At 48.3% G+C, this 18571-nt stretch overlaps 1 protein-coding gene across 1 annotated transcript in view; it reads right to left on the bottom strand.

The window, feature by feature from the left end:
* Positions 1-17823, bottom strand: part of treh (trehalase (brush-border membrane glycoprotein)) — a 30841-nt gene extending 13018 nt beyond the window's left edge. The window contains exons 1-6 of the mRNA XM_078533269.1: positions 16118-17823; positions 13353-13497; positions 10291-10378; positions 3025-3125; positions 1862-1954; positions 914-1030 (exon numbers count right to left, since the gene is read on the bottom strand). Coding sequence (XP_078389395.1) covers positions 914-1030; positions 1862-1954; positions 3025-3125; positions 10291-10378; positions 13353-13497; positions 16118-16256 — 683 coding nt within the window. The 5' untranslated portion in view covers positions 16257-17823. The remainder of the gene's footprint in view (positions 1-913; positions 1031-1861; positions 1955-3024; positions 3126-10290; positions 10379-13352; positions 13498-16117) is intronic.
* Positions 17824-18571: the final 748 nt, after the last annotated feature.

Genomic DNA, 18571 nt, shown 5'->3' with positions numbered 1-18571 from the left:
TGCTGCAATGTAATAGCTTAAAACAACTGTGTGGCTGGCTTGGCTATTTCAGAGAGACGACTGGTGCACGATTGGAGTCACAAATAGGCTCTGATTAGGTATGGATGTCAGGTTTCCTTCCCCAAAAGGACATTAGTGAACCAGCTGGGCTTTTAAACGACAATCTGACAGCAAACTCATCAGCTTACTGGCACCAGCTTTTTATTTCCAAAATGCATTCGCAGCAGGGTAAGTGCTACTCACAGTAATTGTTCAGCATAAACTTGGTTGGGTTTACGGAACTATAATTACTAAGACCAGACAGCATGTATCTAGCTCATTAGGTGCAGAAACTGAATAAAACACTGAAAGCCCAGTTGCTGTGATGATATCTAGCACCTCAGCTTTGACTGAACTGAGCGCATCAAATTCAATTTTTATTACAATGTTTTGGGGATCACATTCTATCCTTCAGTTCATTGAGCATCAAATCTTAATCGTTCTACCAGAAGGATCACTTAGCAAACAGTCCCCTTCAGTGTCTAGGGTCACACATCATCTGTGCCTCCCCAACACCAGCTGAGGTGAGCAAACAGGTGGAGAAGCAGGGACCTTGTTGGTTTTGCATCAAACCAGACCTTCCATCATAAACTTGTGCAAATAAAGTCAAGTGTAATATGTACAAGGGAGCACAAATGCGCTGTGACAAGTTTGGGGCTGGGGGAAGGGTGGGTAGAAAAGAAATGGAAAATCAGTGGCTCTGCTCCATGCCCTTTCCCCAGTATACTATAATCAATGTTTGTTAGCGTAAAGTTCAGCAGATACTTACTCCATCTTCACTGTCCTGCTCAGCCTGGGGAACAGTAAGAAAGTAATAAATACTCAAAAACCCAAACACACAAATCACAGCACACACTGATATCAGATGGCTCACCTTAAGAAAAACCTGTCGTTTGTGACGCTGATGTAACTCTCCATCATTAGCACCAGGAAGGGTGGCTGACTCCTACGCTCATAATACACCCGCCCTCCATTTGGGATGAATTCAAATCTAGAAAATCAAGAGAGGTCAAACATTCTGATTCACATCATCCCTCCTCCAACCTGCCACAGGTTTGACCGACAGACCTTTGCAATGTTAAATGGTGGGATTTAATGCTGGGATCGATGGGTGAAGCTGTAAGGTGGAGCAATGAAGGAAACTGGAAGCAAGAGAGAAAGCAAGCGACTAGGAATTGAGATAAGGAGACAGTAGGGCTTATAGTAAAAAGAGTTAAACTCCAGGGGGCTGTGAGGAGAAAAATAAATTCAAAGGAAAATTTATCCCAACGACTGAGATCCTGGTCTCAGCCAGGGGAATCTGATAAATAATGTTGTTAATGTTGTGTAGAATATTTAAATTCTAAACATGTAACTTGCATTTATATTGCGCCTTTGAAGGCAGCGCAGCCAATAAAGCAGCAATGAAAATCAGTGATGACCAAGAGGCCAGAATCGGAGGAGTGTAGAGTTCGAAGTATTGTAGGGATGGAAAAAGATCATATCTACCAAGGTCAGATATCTTTTACTATTCCATTTTTATTTTCAAGCAATTGCACATTCCATGCTGACAGAGTGTAGCTCAGAGACTTGAGCAGAGTGTTCCAGCTCCATCTTAGCGTTGTGGCTGAGAGTATGCAAGGCTGACCCCTCCCCAACATTACTGAAAACATCAGCCACAACTACAGTAACACATTTACTGCAATATTCAAAGTTTGGTTAGTTTCATTTGTTCCTTGCCTATTTTGCCCAGTTTCCCTCCAACTTTCCTGATTCTTACTGGGGTACAGGTTCCCTCCTCTCCTAAAGGTGCAGGATGCTCCCGTCTCCCATCATACTTTACCTTTGGATGAGATGCAGAAAATTTTCAATCATCCCTTTGGAGGTTTCACTCATCTCAGACAGCAATAGTCCCTTTATTATCCAGTACGAGTCCCTGAGGAAAAGAAAATAATCAGTACAGAATCCTTGGTTTGGTCTGTAGAGCGCTGCACCTCACGCACAATGAACTACAGAATCCTTGGTTTGGTCTGTAGAGCGCTGCACCTCACGCACAATGAACCATCCAACACACTAACTCGGATGTCTCGATGCTCACACAGACTGGCAGTGCAAAAGCCGCTCAATCCAGTGATGATTTACTGAGCCCATTGGTAGCTAGCTCTGCTAGCACACCAGTATCAGGAACTTCAGATATGTCCACAGCCGAACCTCTGCTCCAGCACTCGCAGAACCAGTGCCATGTCCATCTCCAAGCTTGGCTGCAAAACCCAAGTCTGCGAAGCGACATTAAAAATCAATCAGCAGCCTGTTACCTCAGTCAGATTGTGTTTTACAGACGCACTCTCTGCACGAGTCTCTTGCTGTTGAAATCAATTTTGGCAAAGGTTGGGCTGCTTTAGAATCCAGCAATACCTATGCAAATGTATCAATCTCCAAGTGGATCCAGTGATAGGACTTTGAGACTATGGTAATCATTGATTTATTATTATTTTTATACTACCTATTGCAAACATACCTTTTCATGATGTCAGCTGTGCAGATTTGGCAGGTTAAATGTCTTGCATAATTGTCTAGAAAAATGCAAGACCAAACTTTTGCACATGACACCCCCCACCCCCAATTTCAGCACTTCAGCATCAGCAGGCAATTGCACTGTGGCAGACATCAGACAGCAAGCTCAATCTTGTCTTCACTTACTCACACAGCCATCCCTTCCGTTCCCACTGACACACACTTTCCACTTGGAGTCACCACACAGAAACAAGGATCAGAAACTCTGGCCAATATTCCACTCCCTAACTGGGGGATGCCGAAGTAATTGGATCAGGGCACGTCTGTTTTGAGTGATTTGCCCTCTCACAATAATAGACTTCCATCTGATGCCATTACAGAAGACAGCAACAATACTGCAATGGTCTCTGGCTTCAGGTTAATTTTAGCAGCACCAAAAGTTAGAGCTGCCAGAGACTGTTAACCCATAAAATTCACTCAGTACACTCTTACCAGTAATAAAATTCCCTGAATCGACCACCAGGTACAACCAATGGCTTGGGGACATAAATCTGAGAATATAGCTCTGGGTGTGACTGCACATCCAGCTTAATCTGAAAGAAACAAAAGCGTGTTTAATCAGTTTCAGATCGAGTGACACGTTCTTAAATCTAGAGAAATATGCATCACAATCTGTCACACAATGATAAATAGGAGGTCTGAAACTCAGACTGTAGCCAGAGAGAGAGAAACAGACAGAGAGACAGAGACAGACAGAGAGACAGAGAGACAGAGAGACAGAGAGACAGAGAGACAGAGAGACAGAGAGACAGAGAGACAGAGAGACAGAGAGACAGAGAGACAGAGAGACAGAGAGACAGAGAGACAGAGAGACAGAGAGACAGAGAGACAGAGAGACAGAGAGACAGAGAGACAGAGAGACAGAGAGACAGAGAGACAGAGACAGAGACACAGAGAGACAGAGAGACAGAGAGACAGAGACAGAGAGACAGAGAGACAGAGAGACAGAGAGACAGAGAGACAGAGAGACAGAGAGACAGAGAGACAGAGAGACAGAGAGACAGAGAGACAGAGAGACAGAGAGACAGAGAGACAGAGACAGAGAGACAGAGACAGAGACAGAGACAGAGACAGAGAGACAGAGACAGAGAGACAGAGACAGAGAGAGACAGAGAGAGACAGAGAGAGACAGAGAGAGACAGAGAGAGACAGAGAGAGACAGAGAGAGAGACAGAGAGAGAGACAGAGAGAGAGACAGAGAGAGAGACAGAGAGAGAGACAGAGAGAGAGACAGAGAGAGACAGAGAGAGACAGAGACAGAGAGAGAGACAGAGACAGAGAGAGACAGAGAGAGAGACAGAGAGAGAGACAGAGAGAGAGACAGAGAGAGAGACAGAGAGAGAGACAGAGAGAGAGACAGAGAGAGACAGAGACAGAGACAGAGACAGAGACAGAGACAGAGAGAGAGAGAGAGAGAGAGACAGAGAGACAGAGAGACAGAGAGAGACAGAGAGAGACAGAGAGAGAGAGAGACAGAGAGAGAGACAGAGAGAGACAGAGACAGAGAGAGACAGAGAGAGACAGAGAGAGACAGAGAGAGACAGAGACAGAGAGAGACAGAGAGAGACAGAGAGAGACAGAGAGAGAGAGAGACAGAGAGAGAGAGAGACAGAGAGAGAGAGAGACAGAGAGAGACAGAGACAGAGAGAGACAGAGAGAGACAGAGACAGAGAGAGACAGAGACAGAGAGAGACAGAGACAGAGACAGAGAGAGACAGAGACAGAGACAGAGACAGAGACAGAGACAGAGAGCGAGCGACCGAGAGCGAGCGAGCGAGCGAGCGAGCGAGCGAGCGCCAGACAGAGAGCGAGCGAGCGAGCGAGAGCCAGACAGAGAGCGAGCGAGCGAGCGAGAGCCAGACAGAGAGCGAGCGAGCGAGCGAGAGCCAGACAGAGAGCGAGCGAGCGAGCGAGAGCCAGACAGAGAGCGAGCGAGCGAGCGAGAGCCAGACAGAGAGCGAGCGAGCGAGCGAGAGCCAGACAGAGAGCGAGCGAGCGAGCGAGAGCCAGACAGAGAGCGAGCGAGCGAGCGAGAGCCAGACAGAGAGCGAGCGAGCGAGCGAGAGCCAGACAGAGAGCGAGCGAGCGAGCGAGAGCCAGACAGAGAGCGAGCGAGCGAGCGAGAGCCAGACAGAGAGCGAGCGAGCGAGCGAGAGCCAGACAGAGAGCGAGCGAGCGAGCGAGAGCCAGACAGAGAGCGAGCGAGCGAGCGAGAGCCAGACAGAGAGCGAGCGAGCGAGCGAGAGCCAGACAGAGAGCGAGCGAGCGAGCGAGAGCCAGACAGAGAGCGAGCGAGCGAGCGAGAGCCAGACAGAGAGCGAGCGAGCGAGCGAGAGCCAGACAGAGAGCGAGCGAGCGAGCGAGAGCCAGACAGAGAGCGAGCGAGCGAGCGAGAGCCAGACAGAGAGCGAGCGAGCGAGCGAGAGCCAGACAGAGAGCGAGCGAGCGAGCGAGAGCCAGACAGAGAGCGAGCGAGCGAGCGAGAGCCAGACAGAGAGCGAGCGAGCGAGCGAGAGCCAGACAGAGAGCGAGCGAGCGAGCGAGAGCCAGACAGAGAGCGAGCGAGCGAGCGAGAGCCAGACAGAGAGCGAGCGAGCGAGCGAGAGCCAGACAGAGAGCGAGCGAGCGAGCGAGAGCCAGACAGAGAGCGAGCGAGCGAGCGAGAGCCAGACAGAGAGCGAGCGAGCGAGCGAGCGAGCGCCAGACAGAGAGCGAGCGAGCGAGCGCCAGACAGAGAGCGAGCGAGCGAGCGAGAGCCAGACAGAGAGCGAGCGAGCGAGCGAGAGCCAGACAGAGAGCGAGCGAGCGAGCGCCAGACAGAGAGCGAGCGAGCGAGCGAGCGCCAGACAGAGAGCGAGCGAGCGAGCGAGCGCCAGACAGAGAGCGAGCGAGCGAGCGAGCGAGCGAGCGCCAGACAGAGAGCGAGCGAGCGAGCGCCAGACAGAGAGCGAGCGAGCGAGCGCCAGACAGAGAGCGAGCGAGCGAGCGCCAGACAGAGAGCGAGCGAGCGAGCGCCAGACAGAGAGCGAGCGAGCGAGCGCCAGACAGAGAGCGAGCGAGCGAGAGCCAGACAGAGAGCGAGCGAGCGAGAGCCAGACAGAGAGCGAGCGAGCGAGAGCCAGACAGAGAGCGAGCGAGCGAGAGCCAGACAGAGAGCGAGCGAGCGAGAGCCAGACAGAGAGCGAGCGAGCGAGAGCCAGACAGAGAGCGAGCGAGCGAGAGCCAGACAGAGAGCGAGCGAGCGAGAGCCAGACAGAGAGCGAGCGAGCGAGAGCCAGACAGAGAGCGAGCGAGCGAGAGCCAGACAGAGAGCGAGCGAGCGAGAGCCAGACAGAGAGCGAGCGAGAGCCAGACAGAGAGCGAGCGAGCGAGAGCCAGACAGAGAGCGAGCGAGCGAGAGCCAGACAGAGAGCGAGCGAGCGAGAGCCAGACAGAGAGCGAGCGAGCGAGAGCCAGACAGAGAGCGAGCGAGCGAGAGCCAGACAGAGAGCGAGCGAGCGAGAGCCAGACAGAGAGCGAGCGAGCGAGAGCCAGACAGAGAGCGAGCGAGCGAGAGCCAGACAGAGAGCGAGCGAGCGAGAGCCAGACAGAGAGCGAGCGAGCGAGAGCCAGACAGAGAGCGAGCGAGCGAGAGCCAGACAGAGAGCGAGCGAGCGAGAGCCAGACAGAGAGCGAGCGAGCGAGAGCCAGACAGAGAGCGAGCGAGCGAGAGCCAGACAGAGAGCGAGCGAGCGAGAGCCAGACAGAGAGCGAGCGAGCGAGAGCCAGACAGAGAGCGAGCGAGCGAGAGCCAGACAGAGAGCGAGCGAGCGAGAGCCAGACAGAGAGCGAGCGAGCGAGAGCCAGACAGAGAGCGAGCGAGCGAGAGCCAGACAGAGAGCGAGCGAGCGAGAGCCAGACAGAGAGCGAGCGAGCGAGAGCCAGACAGAGAGCGAGCGAGCGAGAGCCAGACAGAGAGCGAGCGAGCGAGAGCCAGACAGAGAGCGAGCGAGCGAGAGCCAGACAGAGAGCGAGCGAGCGAGAGCCAGACAGAGAGCGAGCGAGCGAGAGCCAGACAGAGAGCGAGCGAGCGAGAGCCAGACAGAGAGCGAGCGAGCGAGAGCCAGACAGAGAGCGAGCGAGCGAGAGCCAGACAGAGAGCGAGCGAGCGAGAGCCAGACAGAGAGCGAGCGAGCGAGAGCCAGACAGAGAGCGAGCGAGCGAGAGCCAGACAGAGAGCGAGCGAGCGAGAGCCAGACAGAGAGCGAGCGAGCGAGAGCCAGACAGAGAGCGAGCGAGCGAGAGCCAGACAGAGAGCGAGCGAGCGAGAGCCAGACAGAGAGCGAGCGAGCGAGAGCCAGACAGAGAGCGAGCGAGCGAGAGCCAGACAGAGAGCGAGCGAGCGAGAGCCAGACAGAGAGCGAGCGAGCGAGAGCCAGACAGAGAGCGAGCGAGCGAGAGCCAGACAGAGAGCGAGCGAGCGAGAGCCAGACAGAGAGCGAGCGAGCGAGAGCCAGACAGAGAGCGAGCGAGCGAGAGCCAGACAGAGAGCGAGCGAGCGAGAGCCAGACAGAGAGCGAGCGAGCGAGAGCCAGACAGAGAGCGAGCGAGCGAGAGCCAGACAGAGAGCGAGCGAGCGAGAGCCAGACAGAGAGCGAGCGAGCGAGAGCCAGACAGAGAGCGAGCGAGCGAGAGCCAGACAGAGAGCGAGCGAGCGAGAGCCAGACAGAGAGCGAGCGAGCGAGAGCCAGACAGAGAGCGAGCGAGCGAGAGCCAGACAGAGAGCGAGCGAGCGAGAGCCAGACAGAGAGCGAGCGAGCGAGAGCCAGACAGAGAGCGAGCGAGCGAGAGCCAGACAGAGAGCGAGCGAGCGAGAGCCAGACAGAGAGCGAGCGAGCGAGAGCCAGACAGAGAGCGAGCGAGCGAGAGCCAGACAGAGAGCGAGCGAGCGAGAGCCAGACAGAGAGCGAGCGAGCGAGAGCCAGACAGAGAGCGAGCGAGCGAGAGCCAGACAGAGAGCGAGCGAGCGAGAGCCAGACAGAGAGCGAGCGAGCGAGAGCCAGACAGAGAGCGAGCGAGCGAGAGCCAGACAGAGAGCGAGCGAGCGAGAGCCAGACAGAGAGCGAGCGAGCGAGAGCCAGACAGAGAGCGAGCGAGCGAGAGCCAGACAGCGAGCGAGCGAGACAGAGAGAGAGCGAGCGAGACAGAGAGAGAGCGAGCGAGACAGAGACAGAGCGAGCGAGACAGAGACAGAGCGAGCGAGACAGAGAGAGAGCGAGCGAGACAGAGAGAGAGCGAGCGAGACAGAGACAGAGCGAGCGAGACAGAGACAGAGCGAGCGAGACAGAGAGCGAGCGAGCGAGAGACAGAGAGCGAGCGAGCGAGAGACAGAGAGCGAGCGAGCGAGCGAGACAGAGAGCGAGCGAGCGAGAGACAGAGAGCGAGCGAGCGAGAGACAGAGAGCGAGCGAGCGAGAGACAGAGAGCGAGCGAGCGAGAGACAGAGAGCGAGCGAGCGAGAGACAGAGAGCGAGCGAGCGAGAGACAGAGAGCGAGCGAGCGAGAGACAGAGAGCGAGCGAGCGAGAGACAGAGAGCGAGCGAGCGAGAGACAGAGAGCGAGCGAGCGAGAGACAGAGAGCGAGCGAGCGAGAGACAGAGAGCGAGCGAGCGAGAGACAGAGAGCGAGCGAGCGAGAGACAGAGAGCGAGCGAGCGAGAGACAGAGAGCGAGCGAGCGAGCGACAGAGAGCGAGCGAGCGAGCGACAGAGAGCGAGCGAGCGAGCGACAGAGAGCGAGCGAGCGAGAGACAGAAAGCGAGAGCGAGAGACAGAAAGCGAGAGAGCGAGAGACAGAAAGCGAGAGAGCGAGAGACAGAAAGCGAGAGAGCGAGAGACAGAAAGCGAGAGAGCGAGAGACAGAAAGCGAGAGAGCGAGAGACAGAAAGCGAGAGAGCGAGAGACAGAAAGCGAGAGAGCGAGAGACAGAAAGCGAGAGAGCGAGAGACAGAAAGAGAGAGAGCGAGACAGAACGCGAGAGAGCGAGAGACAGAAAGAGAGCGAGCGAGAGACAGAAAGAGAGCGAGCGAGAGACAGAAAGAGAGCGAGCGAGAGACAGAAAGAGAGCGAGCGAGAGACAGAAAGAGAGCGAGCGAGAGACAGAAAGAGAGCGAGCGAGAGACAGAAAGAGAGCGAGCGAGAGACAGAAAGAGAGCGAGCGAGAGACAGAAAGAGAGCGAGCGAGAGACAGAAAGAGAGCGAGCGAGAGACAGAAAGAGAGCGAGCGAGAGACAGAAAGAGAGCGAGCGAGAGACAGAAAGAGAGCGAGCGAGAGACAGAAAGAGAGAGAGCGAGAGACAGAAAGAGAGCGAGCGAGAGACAGAAAGAGAGAGAGCGAGAGACAGAAAGAGAGCGAGCGAGAGACAAAGAGAGCGAGCGAGAGACAGAAAGAGAGCGAGCGAGAGACAGAAAGAGAGCGAGCGAGAGACAGAAAGAGAGCGAGCGAGAGACAGAAAGAGAGAGAGCGAGAGACAGAAAGAGAGAGAGCGAGAGACAGAAAGAGAGAGAGCGAGAGACAGAAAGAGAGAGCGCGAGAGACAGAAAGAGAGAGCGCGAGAGACAGAAAGAGAGAGCGCGAGAGACAGAAAGAGAGAGCGCGAGAGACAGAAAGAGAGAGCGCGAGAGACAGAAAGAGAGAGCGCGAGAGACAGAAAGAGAGAGCGCGAGAGACAGAAAGAGAGAGCGCGAGAGACAGAAAGAGAGAGCGCGAGAGACAGAGAGAGCGCGAGAGACAGAAAGAGAGAGCGCGAGAGACAGAAAGAGAGAGAGCGAGACACAGAAAGAGAGAGAGCGAGACACAGAAAGAGAGAGAGCGAGACACAGAAAGAGAGAGAGCGAGACACAGAGAGAGCGAGAGCGAGACACAGAGAGAGCGAGAGCGAGACACAGAAAGAGAGAGAGCGAGACACAGAAAGAGAGAGAGCGAGACACAGAAAGAGAGAGAGTGAGACACAGAAAGAGAGAGAGTGAGACACAGAAAGAGAGAGTGAGACACAGAAAGAGAGAGTGAGAGACAGAGACACAGAGAGAGAGACAGAGTGAGAGAGAGAGAGAGAGACACAGAGAGAGAGAGACACAGAGAGAGAGAGACACAGAGAGAGAGAGACACAGAGAGAGAGAGACACAGAGAGAGACACAAAGAGAGAGAGACACAGAGAGAGAGAGACACACACACAGAGAGAGAGAGAGAGAGAGAGAGAGAGAGAGAGAGAGTGAGTGAGAGAGAGAGAGACAGGGGGAGTCGGTAGTTAGGGAACGGAGTTTGGAACGTGGGGCCCCAAAACAATGGCTCCAGTCTTTCCAATATTTAATTAAAGGAATTTCTGCTGTCCATTTAAGGCCACAAGACCTTATAACCCAAATCCTTGGGGTCACTTAGAATGTAATTGCTTACTTGCGGGTGAAGGCGCATTTGCAAATGGACAGGAGTTTGTAGATTTTCAGCTTGGTAGGTTTTTCACTGGTAGCTGTGTGCACCTGTCACAAGCATTAACACAGTGGTCCAGTCACTCTACTTTCAAAGTGGATGTCCTTGGCAGTGATTATGTCCAAATGTTTCTTTATAGTGATTGTGTTAGGATAATCAACCATGTGGTCTATCTCCTTTCCCCCTTCCCATACTGCTCAGAAGTGAACACGTGCATGTGAAATGCTTGAAGATACCTTTCTCCCCAAGGATTTCCAGAGAGCATGCAGTTCTGTAGCCCAAAGTCGCAGCTTCTGGTCAGAAATCTTCTGAAGGATTTGGGGGCTGCAAGAGTGACATTTTTATTAATGAGAGACACTACACTTATAACCAGTCTTTTTATAAGAATAGGAGCTGGAGTAGACCATATAGCCCCTCGAGCCTGCTCCACCATTTAATGTGATCATGGCCGATTTGCCTCAACTCCACTTTGTAACCCACTCCCCATATCCCTTCATTTCCTTAGAAAACAGAAATTGATCCAACCAGCCTTGAATACGCTCAACCATGGAACACCCACAACCCTCTGGGGTTGACAGCTCCCAAGGATTCCCACAACATAAAAGCAAAGTATTGCAGATGCTAGGAGTCTGAAATAACAGAAAATGATAGAAATACTCAGCAGATCTGGCAACATGTGGAGAGAAACAGTTAAGTGTTTCATGAGAAAGAGGTTCTGATGAAAGGTCACAACCTGAAATGTAACTCTGTTTCTCTTTCCACCGATGCTGCCAGACTTGTTGAACATTTCTAGTATTTTCACTTTTTATTCCAATTTCTTATCCTAAATGATTGACTCCTTATCCTGAGCTTCTATCCCAGACTCTAGATTTCTCAGCCAGGGCAAACAACCTCTCCAAGTGTCTACCCTGTCAAGTCCTTTTATGTTTCAATTAGATCATCTCATTCTTCCAAATTCCAGACAAATTTACTCCATCTCATCCCAGAAACCAATCTAACAGATCTCTGCTGTACTGCCTCCAATACAATTTATATCCTTCCTTGAATATTGAGACAAAAATTACATACGGTACTTCAGGTTTGATATCACCAAAACCATACACAATTGTAGCAAAACTTCCTTATTCTTGTATTCCAGTCCCCTTGCAATAAAGGCATGCATACAATTTGCCTTCCTGATTGCTTGCTGTACCTGCACGCTAAATTTAATTGTTCCCTGTTCAATGTGTCAACTCGAAGAAAGAAACTTTCACCTCCTGAGCGCCATTCACAACCACAGGATGTCCCAAAACGCTGTACAGTTTCTTTACTTTTGAAGTATAGTCACTGTCATAATACAGTCATTGCAACTGTCTACTCAGTACCTCCGAGTGTCACTGGCTTGTTTAATATTTTGTTCCCTTCACTAGTTTTACTGTTGATTTAGCAGAATTCAACTTCAATTGCCTATATGACCATAAGACATAGGAGCAGAAATTAGGCCATTCGGCCCATCGAGTCTGCTCCGCCATTCAATCATAGCTGATAAGTTTCTCAACCCCATTCTCCCACCTTCTCCCCGTAACCTTTGATCCCCTTACCAATCAAGAACCTAACTATCTCGGTCTTAAATACACTCAATGACCTGGCCTCCACAACCTTCTGTGGCAATGAATTCCATAGATTCACCACTCTCTGGCTAAAGAAGTTTCTCCTCATCTCTGTTCTAAAAGGTCTTCCCTTTACTCTGAGGCTGTGCCCTCGGGTCCTAGTCTCTCCTACTAATGGAAACATCTTCCCCACGTCCACTCTTTCCAGGCCTTTCAGTATTCTGTAAGTTTCAATCAGATCACCCCTCATCCTTCTAAACTCCATCGAGTACAGACCCAGAGTCCTCAAACGTTCCTCATATGTTAAGCCTTTCATTCCTGGGATCATTCTCGTGAACCTCCTCTGGACCCTCTCCAGGGCCAGAACATCCTTCCTGAGATACGGGCCCAAAATTGCTCACAATATACTAAATGTGGTCTGACCAGAGCCTTATAAAGCCTCAGCAGCACATCCCTGCTTTTATATTCTAGTTCTCTCAAAATAAATGCCAACATTACATTTGCCTTCCTAACTACCAACTCAACCTGCGAGTTAACCTTAAGAGAATCCTGGACTAGGACTCCCAAGTCCCTTTGCACTCCAGATTTCTGAATTCTCTCCCCATTTAGAAAATAGTCTGCCTCTATTCTTCCTACCAAAGTGCATGACCTCGCACTTCCCCACATTGTATTCCATCTGCCACTTCTTTGCCCATTCTCCTAACCTGTCTAAATCCTTCTGCAGCCTCCCCGCCTCCTCGATACTACCTGTCCCTCCACCTATCTTTGTATCATCTGTAAACTTAGCCAGGATGCCCTCAGTTCCTTCATCTAGATCATTAATGTATAAAGTGAAAAGTTGTGGTCCTAACACTGACCCCTGTGGAACTCCACTAATCACCGGCCGCCATCCTGAGAAGGACCCCCTTATCCCCACTCTCTGCCTCCTGCCAGACAGCCAGTCTTCTATCCATGCTAGTACCTTGCCTCTAACACCATGGGCTCTTATCTTACTGAGCAGTCTCCTGTGTGGCACCTTGTCAAAGGCCTTCTGGAAGTCCAAGTAGATAACATCCATTGGCTCTCCTTTGTATAACCTACTTGTTACCTCCTCAAAGAATTCTAACAGATTTGTCAGGCATGACCTCCCCTTGATGAAACCATGCTGACTTTGCCCTATTTTACCATGCACTTCCAAGTATTCTGAAATCTCATCCTTAATAATGGACTCTAAAATCTTACCAACGACCATATGCCTGCATGCATACAATGCCTTATGCATCAAGCAGTTCAAAATGCTTCACGAAAAGTGTTATTCAAACATGCTGAGTCATGCAGCAGCCATTTACCCACATCAAAATCCTACATTTGAGATGAACTAGTTAATTTGTTTTTGCTGCTGTTGGTTGAGGGAGGAATATTGGCCAGGACACGAGACAACCCATGAAAAGGTGCTACAGAAACAAGTTCATTCTTATGCTGTCTTATCCAAAGGAGGACACATCTGACAATGCTGCACTCCTGTAGCGCTGAAGTGTAAAACTAGATTATGTAATGGGGCTGAATTTCAACCTATTATCTCTGACCCAGAGAGAGCCAAACAGATGTACTTCACCAAAAAAGTCAAAGGGTTTTATTACAATAGTCTGTTCGGCCTTGGAGGAATTTAACCTTGGGCAAAGCCATTAAGCTGGTAAGACGAAGAGAGATTGTGCTGTTTTTACACCTACTGATCACCCCAGTCGCCCGGTGTCCATTTCTCAAACTCCTGTCCAGGAGAATCGAAGTAGGTTTGAACAAAGAGTTTCAGCTGCTCCTTTGTTAATCTTGTAGGTGAGCTGGCAGTGAGGTTTCGAAAAGCTTCCAAAACAACTTCTTAACATTTTCGGAGGAGAAATAAGAAAATTAAAATTAACCAAATTAAATTTATTTTAAAACACTGTAGTCAGAGGACTCCTCGAGTCGACATATTGTAAAATATGTATTAAAAAAAAATATTAATCTACAGATAGAGTTAGGAGACACTTAATAACCGTATATAGAATTATACTATTTACAACAGACAGAAAATTTGGCCCAAATGGTTTATGCGGGTATTACCAGCTCTGATGAAAGGTCATGACCTGAAATGTAAAACCAGTTTCTCTCTCCACAGATGCTACCAGATCTGCTGAGTATTTCCAGCATTTTCTGTTTTTATTTCAGTTTTCCAGCATCTACAGTATTCCACTTTTGGTTTATATCAATATTTACATTCCACATAAGCCTCCTCCCATCCCACTTCATCTATCACTGTCAACATATCTTTCTACACTGTTCGTCTCAATCCCTGTGTGGTAGCGAGTTCCACACACTTATCACTCTCTGGGTAAAGATGTTTCTCCTGAATTCCCTATTGAATATATTAGTGACCATCTTATATTTATGATCCCCTAGTTTTGGGCTCCCTACAAGTCTTGAAAAGAAACCCAGCCTGCTCAGGCCTTCCTGATAAGTATAACCTCTCCGTTCAGGTATCATTCCATTCAATCTTTTCCCACTGCCTCTATCTCCTTTCTATAATATTCATTGTTGTGGTGCTTAGTCACACAGACCAGAAGGCCTGTGCTCAGGGAGCCAAAGCAGCAACCAGGGCTGCAATTGGTCTTAAATCCTTGGGTGAGAGGGGGTTGCTATCCAATGTGTGAATGCTAACTAAAATAGAATCAGGCTCAACTGTGACATCCTCCACAGTTGAATATTCTGTCAACACTCAACTGTCTTAGGTTCACACATGAAGGATGGTTTAGTAGGCAAGGTTTAGTTAGATACACGCTCCGGAGACTTTCAGGTTGGTGGTGGTGGGGAAAGTTTACATTGAAAAGATGTGCCCTTTAGCAACAGGTCAGGATGGTTATTGACCCAACTCTGGCAACTGGACAGTTGCAAAGTTGAACACACCTCATCTTTAAAATGTTTACTCATGGATTTTTCTTGACAACCCTGCTGTAAAGTCTTTCTGCATTCAGGTTCCATAATATCCAAGGCAATATACTTGTCAGGAAATGTTATTCAATCAAGTAGTGAAGGCAAGAGCATGTTAATCCCAAGGAATCTGCATAAGCATGAATCACCAGATTTTAGTCTATAGAGCCAAAAGGCTCCTGGGACAATTTTTTGAAAATGTAATTTAATTATTTATAAAAGTGTTACCATTAGCAAACAGTGAGACAAGAGGCACAAGTTAATGTCTCAGAAGTTGTTGGAATGAGGCAACTCCAGGCCATGTCCTGTTAGACTTTTTACCCTTAACCTATGGCTCAAAAAAATTTTGCCCTGTAACTTGCTGGCAACAAAGTGTTTGGAAGAAAGCTGATAATGGTGTAGTAAGGGCAACAGAAATACTGGGACCTTAATGAAGGACAGGGAAACAGCCCATATCTGGAGAAACTGTTAACGTCAAATCCAATATGACTCCTGTTCAGAACTGCTTCTGAGTTTTTCCAGCATTTTGCTTTTATTTCAGATTTCCAGAGTCCACAGTATTTTGCTTTTATTATAAACATTTCCTTAACCATTGAGATTTAAGAATTAAGAAACAGGAATGATGGAGGATAATGGGTGAGAGGCAAATCAGGTACAGAGATTGGATAGAGAGAAAAAAAAAATGTAAAATTTTAAACATTAAAAATTAAGATTTTACTAGCTGCAAGAACAAGAAACGATAGTTCCTATTGTTCACTTTCTGGAGAAGTTTAGTGGCATTGCAGGAATTTAAATCTCATTGAAAAAGGGTCCTTATCCTGTTAGGTTTCATTCCTAAACTCTTGCAGCAAATTTAACAAGTAACTAAATGTGAAAATGCAGCAGCATCTTGAAACTTCACATGGAGGTTGATGCAGATTCTGTTTATGCGAGGCTGTTTATGGACAGAGCAGTGCAAATCATCCAGCAACTTGCAGTAATTTGTAACTTGTGGAGTCTCTCTTCCTCGCCAGAAGTTGCTGGACGATTTGTATATTAATAACGGTGAGTGCTAGTAAATTGTTACTTTGCCAAAAATTCTGGCCCACAGTGATAGGTTGAGGAAAGGTATGAGAAGCAGTAATGAAGTGGGGGGGAGAAAAGGAGGAAAGAGTTCTAACTTTTCTCACTTTTATGTATGAGATCCTGAATGGTAACAAGTCACTAAGTCATAGTTAAACAAAAAGGAAAAGGTGCTGGATTATAGCCTGTCTGGCCCTCAGTGGAACCCTTGTTGAGTTCATTGACATTGTTGTGAACGGATTATAAAACTCATGGCGACTCCTGATGTTTCGAATCTCTGACTTTGCTTCCAGAGCAATATACTTCAACAAAGCCATTACTGTTATGTAAATTGCAAAGCGATCAACTGAACTGGTTACTTGCGAACTTTATTTGCAAGTTGCAGTTTGAAGGAGTCCCATTTGTAGTATTTTTTGGAAACTACCAGCAAGGAATCAAGTGGTTGAGAAAAAACGATGAGATATTGTACCTGGATTGATCTTCAACTTCATATCCACAAAATGCTTGTCGTCATTGAAGAGTTTGGCCATCTGCACTTGGTGTAGAAGTTCTCCAGTACAATAGATGTTGCTTGGGGGAGGGATAGAAACAAGATATTGAGTTGACATTCAACAGTGAGTGAGCACTGTGTTGCATCACAGACTGGGTTGCACTTGGTGAAACATTCAATGCTCTTTCCATTTAAGTTGTTCACAGGGATATCCCTATATTCCAGGAGTATCAAAGTCTCTGCTTGCATAAGCAGTTGCTCATCATAGAATCTGAAGCCATGTATAAAGTTAATTTAAATAAAATTCCAGTTGCTAACATGGAAAGATGTTCTGATTCAAGATGTATCCATCAATGAGGCAACAGCACCAAGAACAGCCCTTTCCCAAGCTCCAGGGCCACAACTTTAAACAGGACAAACTAGCAGGTAAGAAATAGGTTTTGGGGCTGCAGTTTGGATACCTCCACTGTACATGCTTAAAGGCTTACAACATCAATCTAACTACTTCTAGAGTCCATTTTCCATCTACCTGGTCATGTACTGTACCCCATCCTCAATGCTCCTTCCAGAGTCCAAGGCAATCGACCCCTATCACGAACAGTGCTATTTAATCTCTTATGAGAAAGCCAAAAGGGCAATCAAAATTTCAGGATATTTGTTCCTCTACAACCACTAATCCATCTGGCAAGAAATGTTGTAAGCTGTAACTGTACATGTCCAAACAAGGTTGCATTGTTTCATCTGATATAGGTGTAGGTCTATAAGATTGATTGTGTCAACATCTCTCTTCATGAATTTGCCCATTCACAATGGTGCGCAAGGACCATCCTGCGTGACTGACTCCCATTTCCTTGGCCCAAAAAAAGTGTAGAAACCATCATGTCCAAGAAAAGTGATCAGCTAGATCTCTGGAATTGCGTTAAGATCCAACACCATAATTAGGGCAGATTATATATCTTACTTTTTATTGAACGAGTTAAACCACTATCATACCTTTAACAAACACTAATTTAAGCTGTCCCAAAAAGATAAATGCAGAGTTTGGTATGATTCTGTGCCCTACAGAGAAGGAAAGTTCAAATTCAAATTAGCCAGCATGATCACTAGGGACACTGCTTAAAATGCATGCACATAGATGGAATAGAGTTCAGATTTGAATCTACCTCCCACACCTTAGAAGAGGGAAAGAAAGAAGGGAGAAGTGAAGAGGAGACTGGCACACCTAGATGGAAGAGCAGCAATATACTGGAGGTTTCCACTACAGAAAAGTTAAACACAAAAAGGTAGTTTATCTTATTACAGTAACACTCAATTAATGCTTTTCAAAATATCCTCACATATCTTCAATGGATTACCTGAAATAAATCAAAGCATGCCCACCAGCAGACTCCTTGAAACAGCAGAGTCAAATTACCACCTGTTTCTTCAAGTATGTAGGGAGGAATGTTGTCCAGGACATCAGGAGAACTCCTTTTCAAATAGTGCCATGGCCCTCTAACATTCACTTGAACAGGCAGGTGGTGCCAAGGTCACGTCACAGCTGAAGACAGCACCTATGATGCTGCAACACCTTCTCAGTATTGGACAGTAGTGTCATCAGTCAATACTGTGCTCAAAAAGAAACTTACATTTATTGAACAGTACCTTTCACCACTTTGCCAAGTATTTTACAGCCAATTTTGGGGGTGGGGTGAGGGGAGGTAAGGTGGTAGCAGTGTGATAATGTCACTGAACTAGCAATCAAAAAAACCCAGGCTAATACTCTGGGGACATGGGTTCAAATCCCACCATGACAGCTGATGGAATTTAAAAAATTCAATTAATAGATCTGGTATTTTTTTAAAAAGCTAGACTCAGTAACAGTGGCCATGAAACCATTGGTCACTTGTTATAAAAATCCATCTGGTTCACTAATGTCCTTCAGGGAAGAAAATATGCTGTCCTTACCTGGTCTCGCCTATGTGTTACTCCAGACCCACAGCAGTGTGGTTGACCTCTAACTGCCCTCTGAAATGGCCTAGCAAGTCACTCAGTTGAACAGCAATTAGGGATGGGCAACAAATGCTGGACTTGCCAGCAACATCCACATCCCTTAAAAGAATAAAGAAAAAAATTTAAGTACTTTTGAAGTGTTGTCATTGCTGTAGGAAATGCAGCACCCAATTTGCACAAAGCAAGGTCTCACAAAAGAGCAATAAGGATCAGGTAATGTTTTAGTGATATTGGCTGAGGGAAAAATATTGACCAGACACCTACTCTTTGTTGTATAGTTCCACTTGGTCCTTTATAGCCAGCCAAAAGGTCAGACAGGGCATTGATTTAAAGTTGGCACCTCTGACAACATAGCACTCCCTTAAGTACTGTAATGCATCATCTCTGGAGCAATGTAAACCACAAACTTCCAACTCAAAAGGGAGAAACTACTAACTGAGC

The sequence above is a fragment of the Cetorhinus maximus genome, chromosome 2, assembly GCF_964194155.1.
Source record: "Cetorhinus maximus chromosome 2, sCetMax3.hap1.1, whole genome shotgun sequence".
Taxonomy (NCBI): Eukaryota; Metazoa; Chordata; class Chondrichthyes; order Lamniformes; family Cetorhinidae; genus Cetorhinus; species Cetorhinus maximus.
Note: the sequence above shows the minus strand (reverse complement) of the source record. Positions and strands in the feature narration are given on the sequence as shown.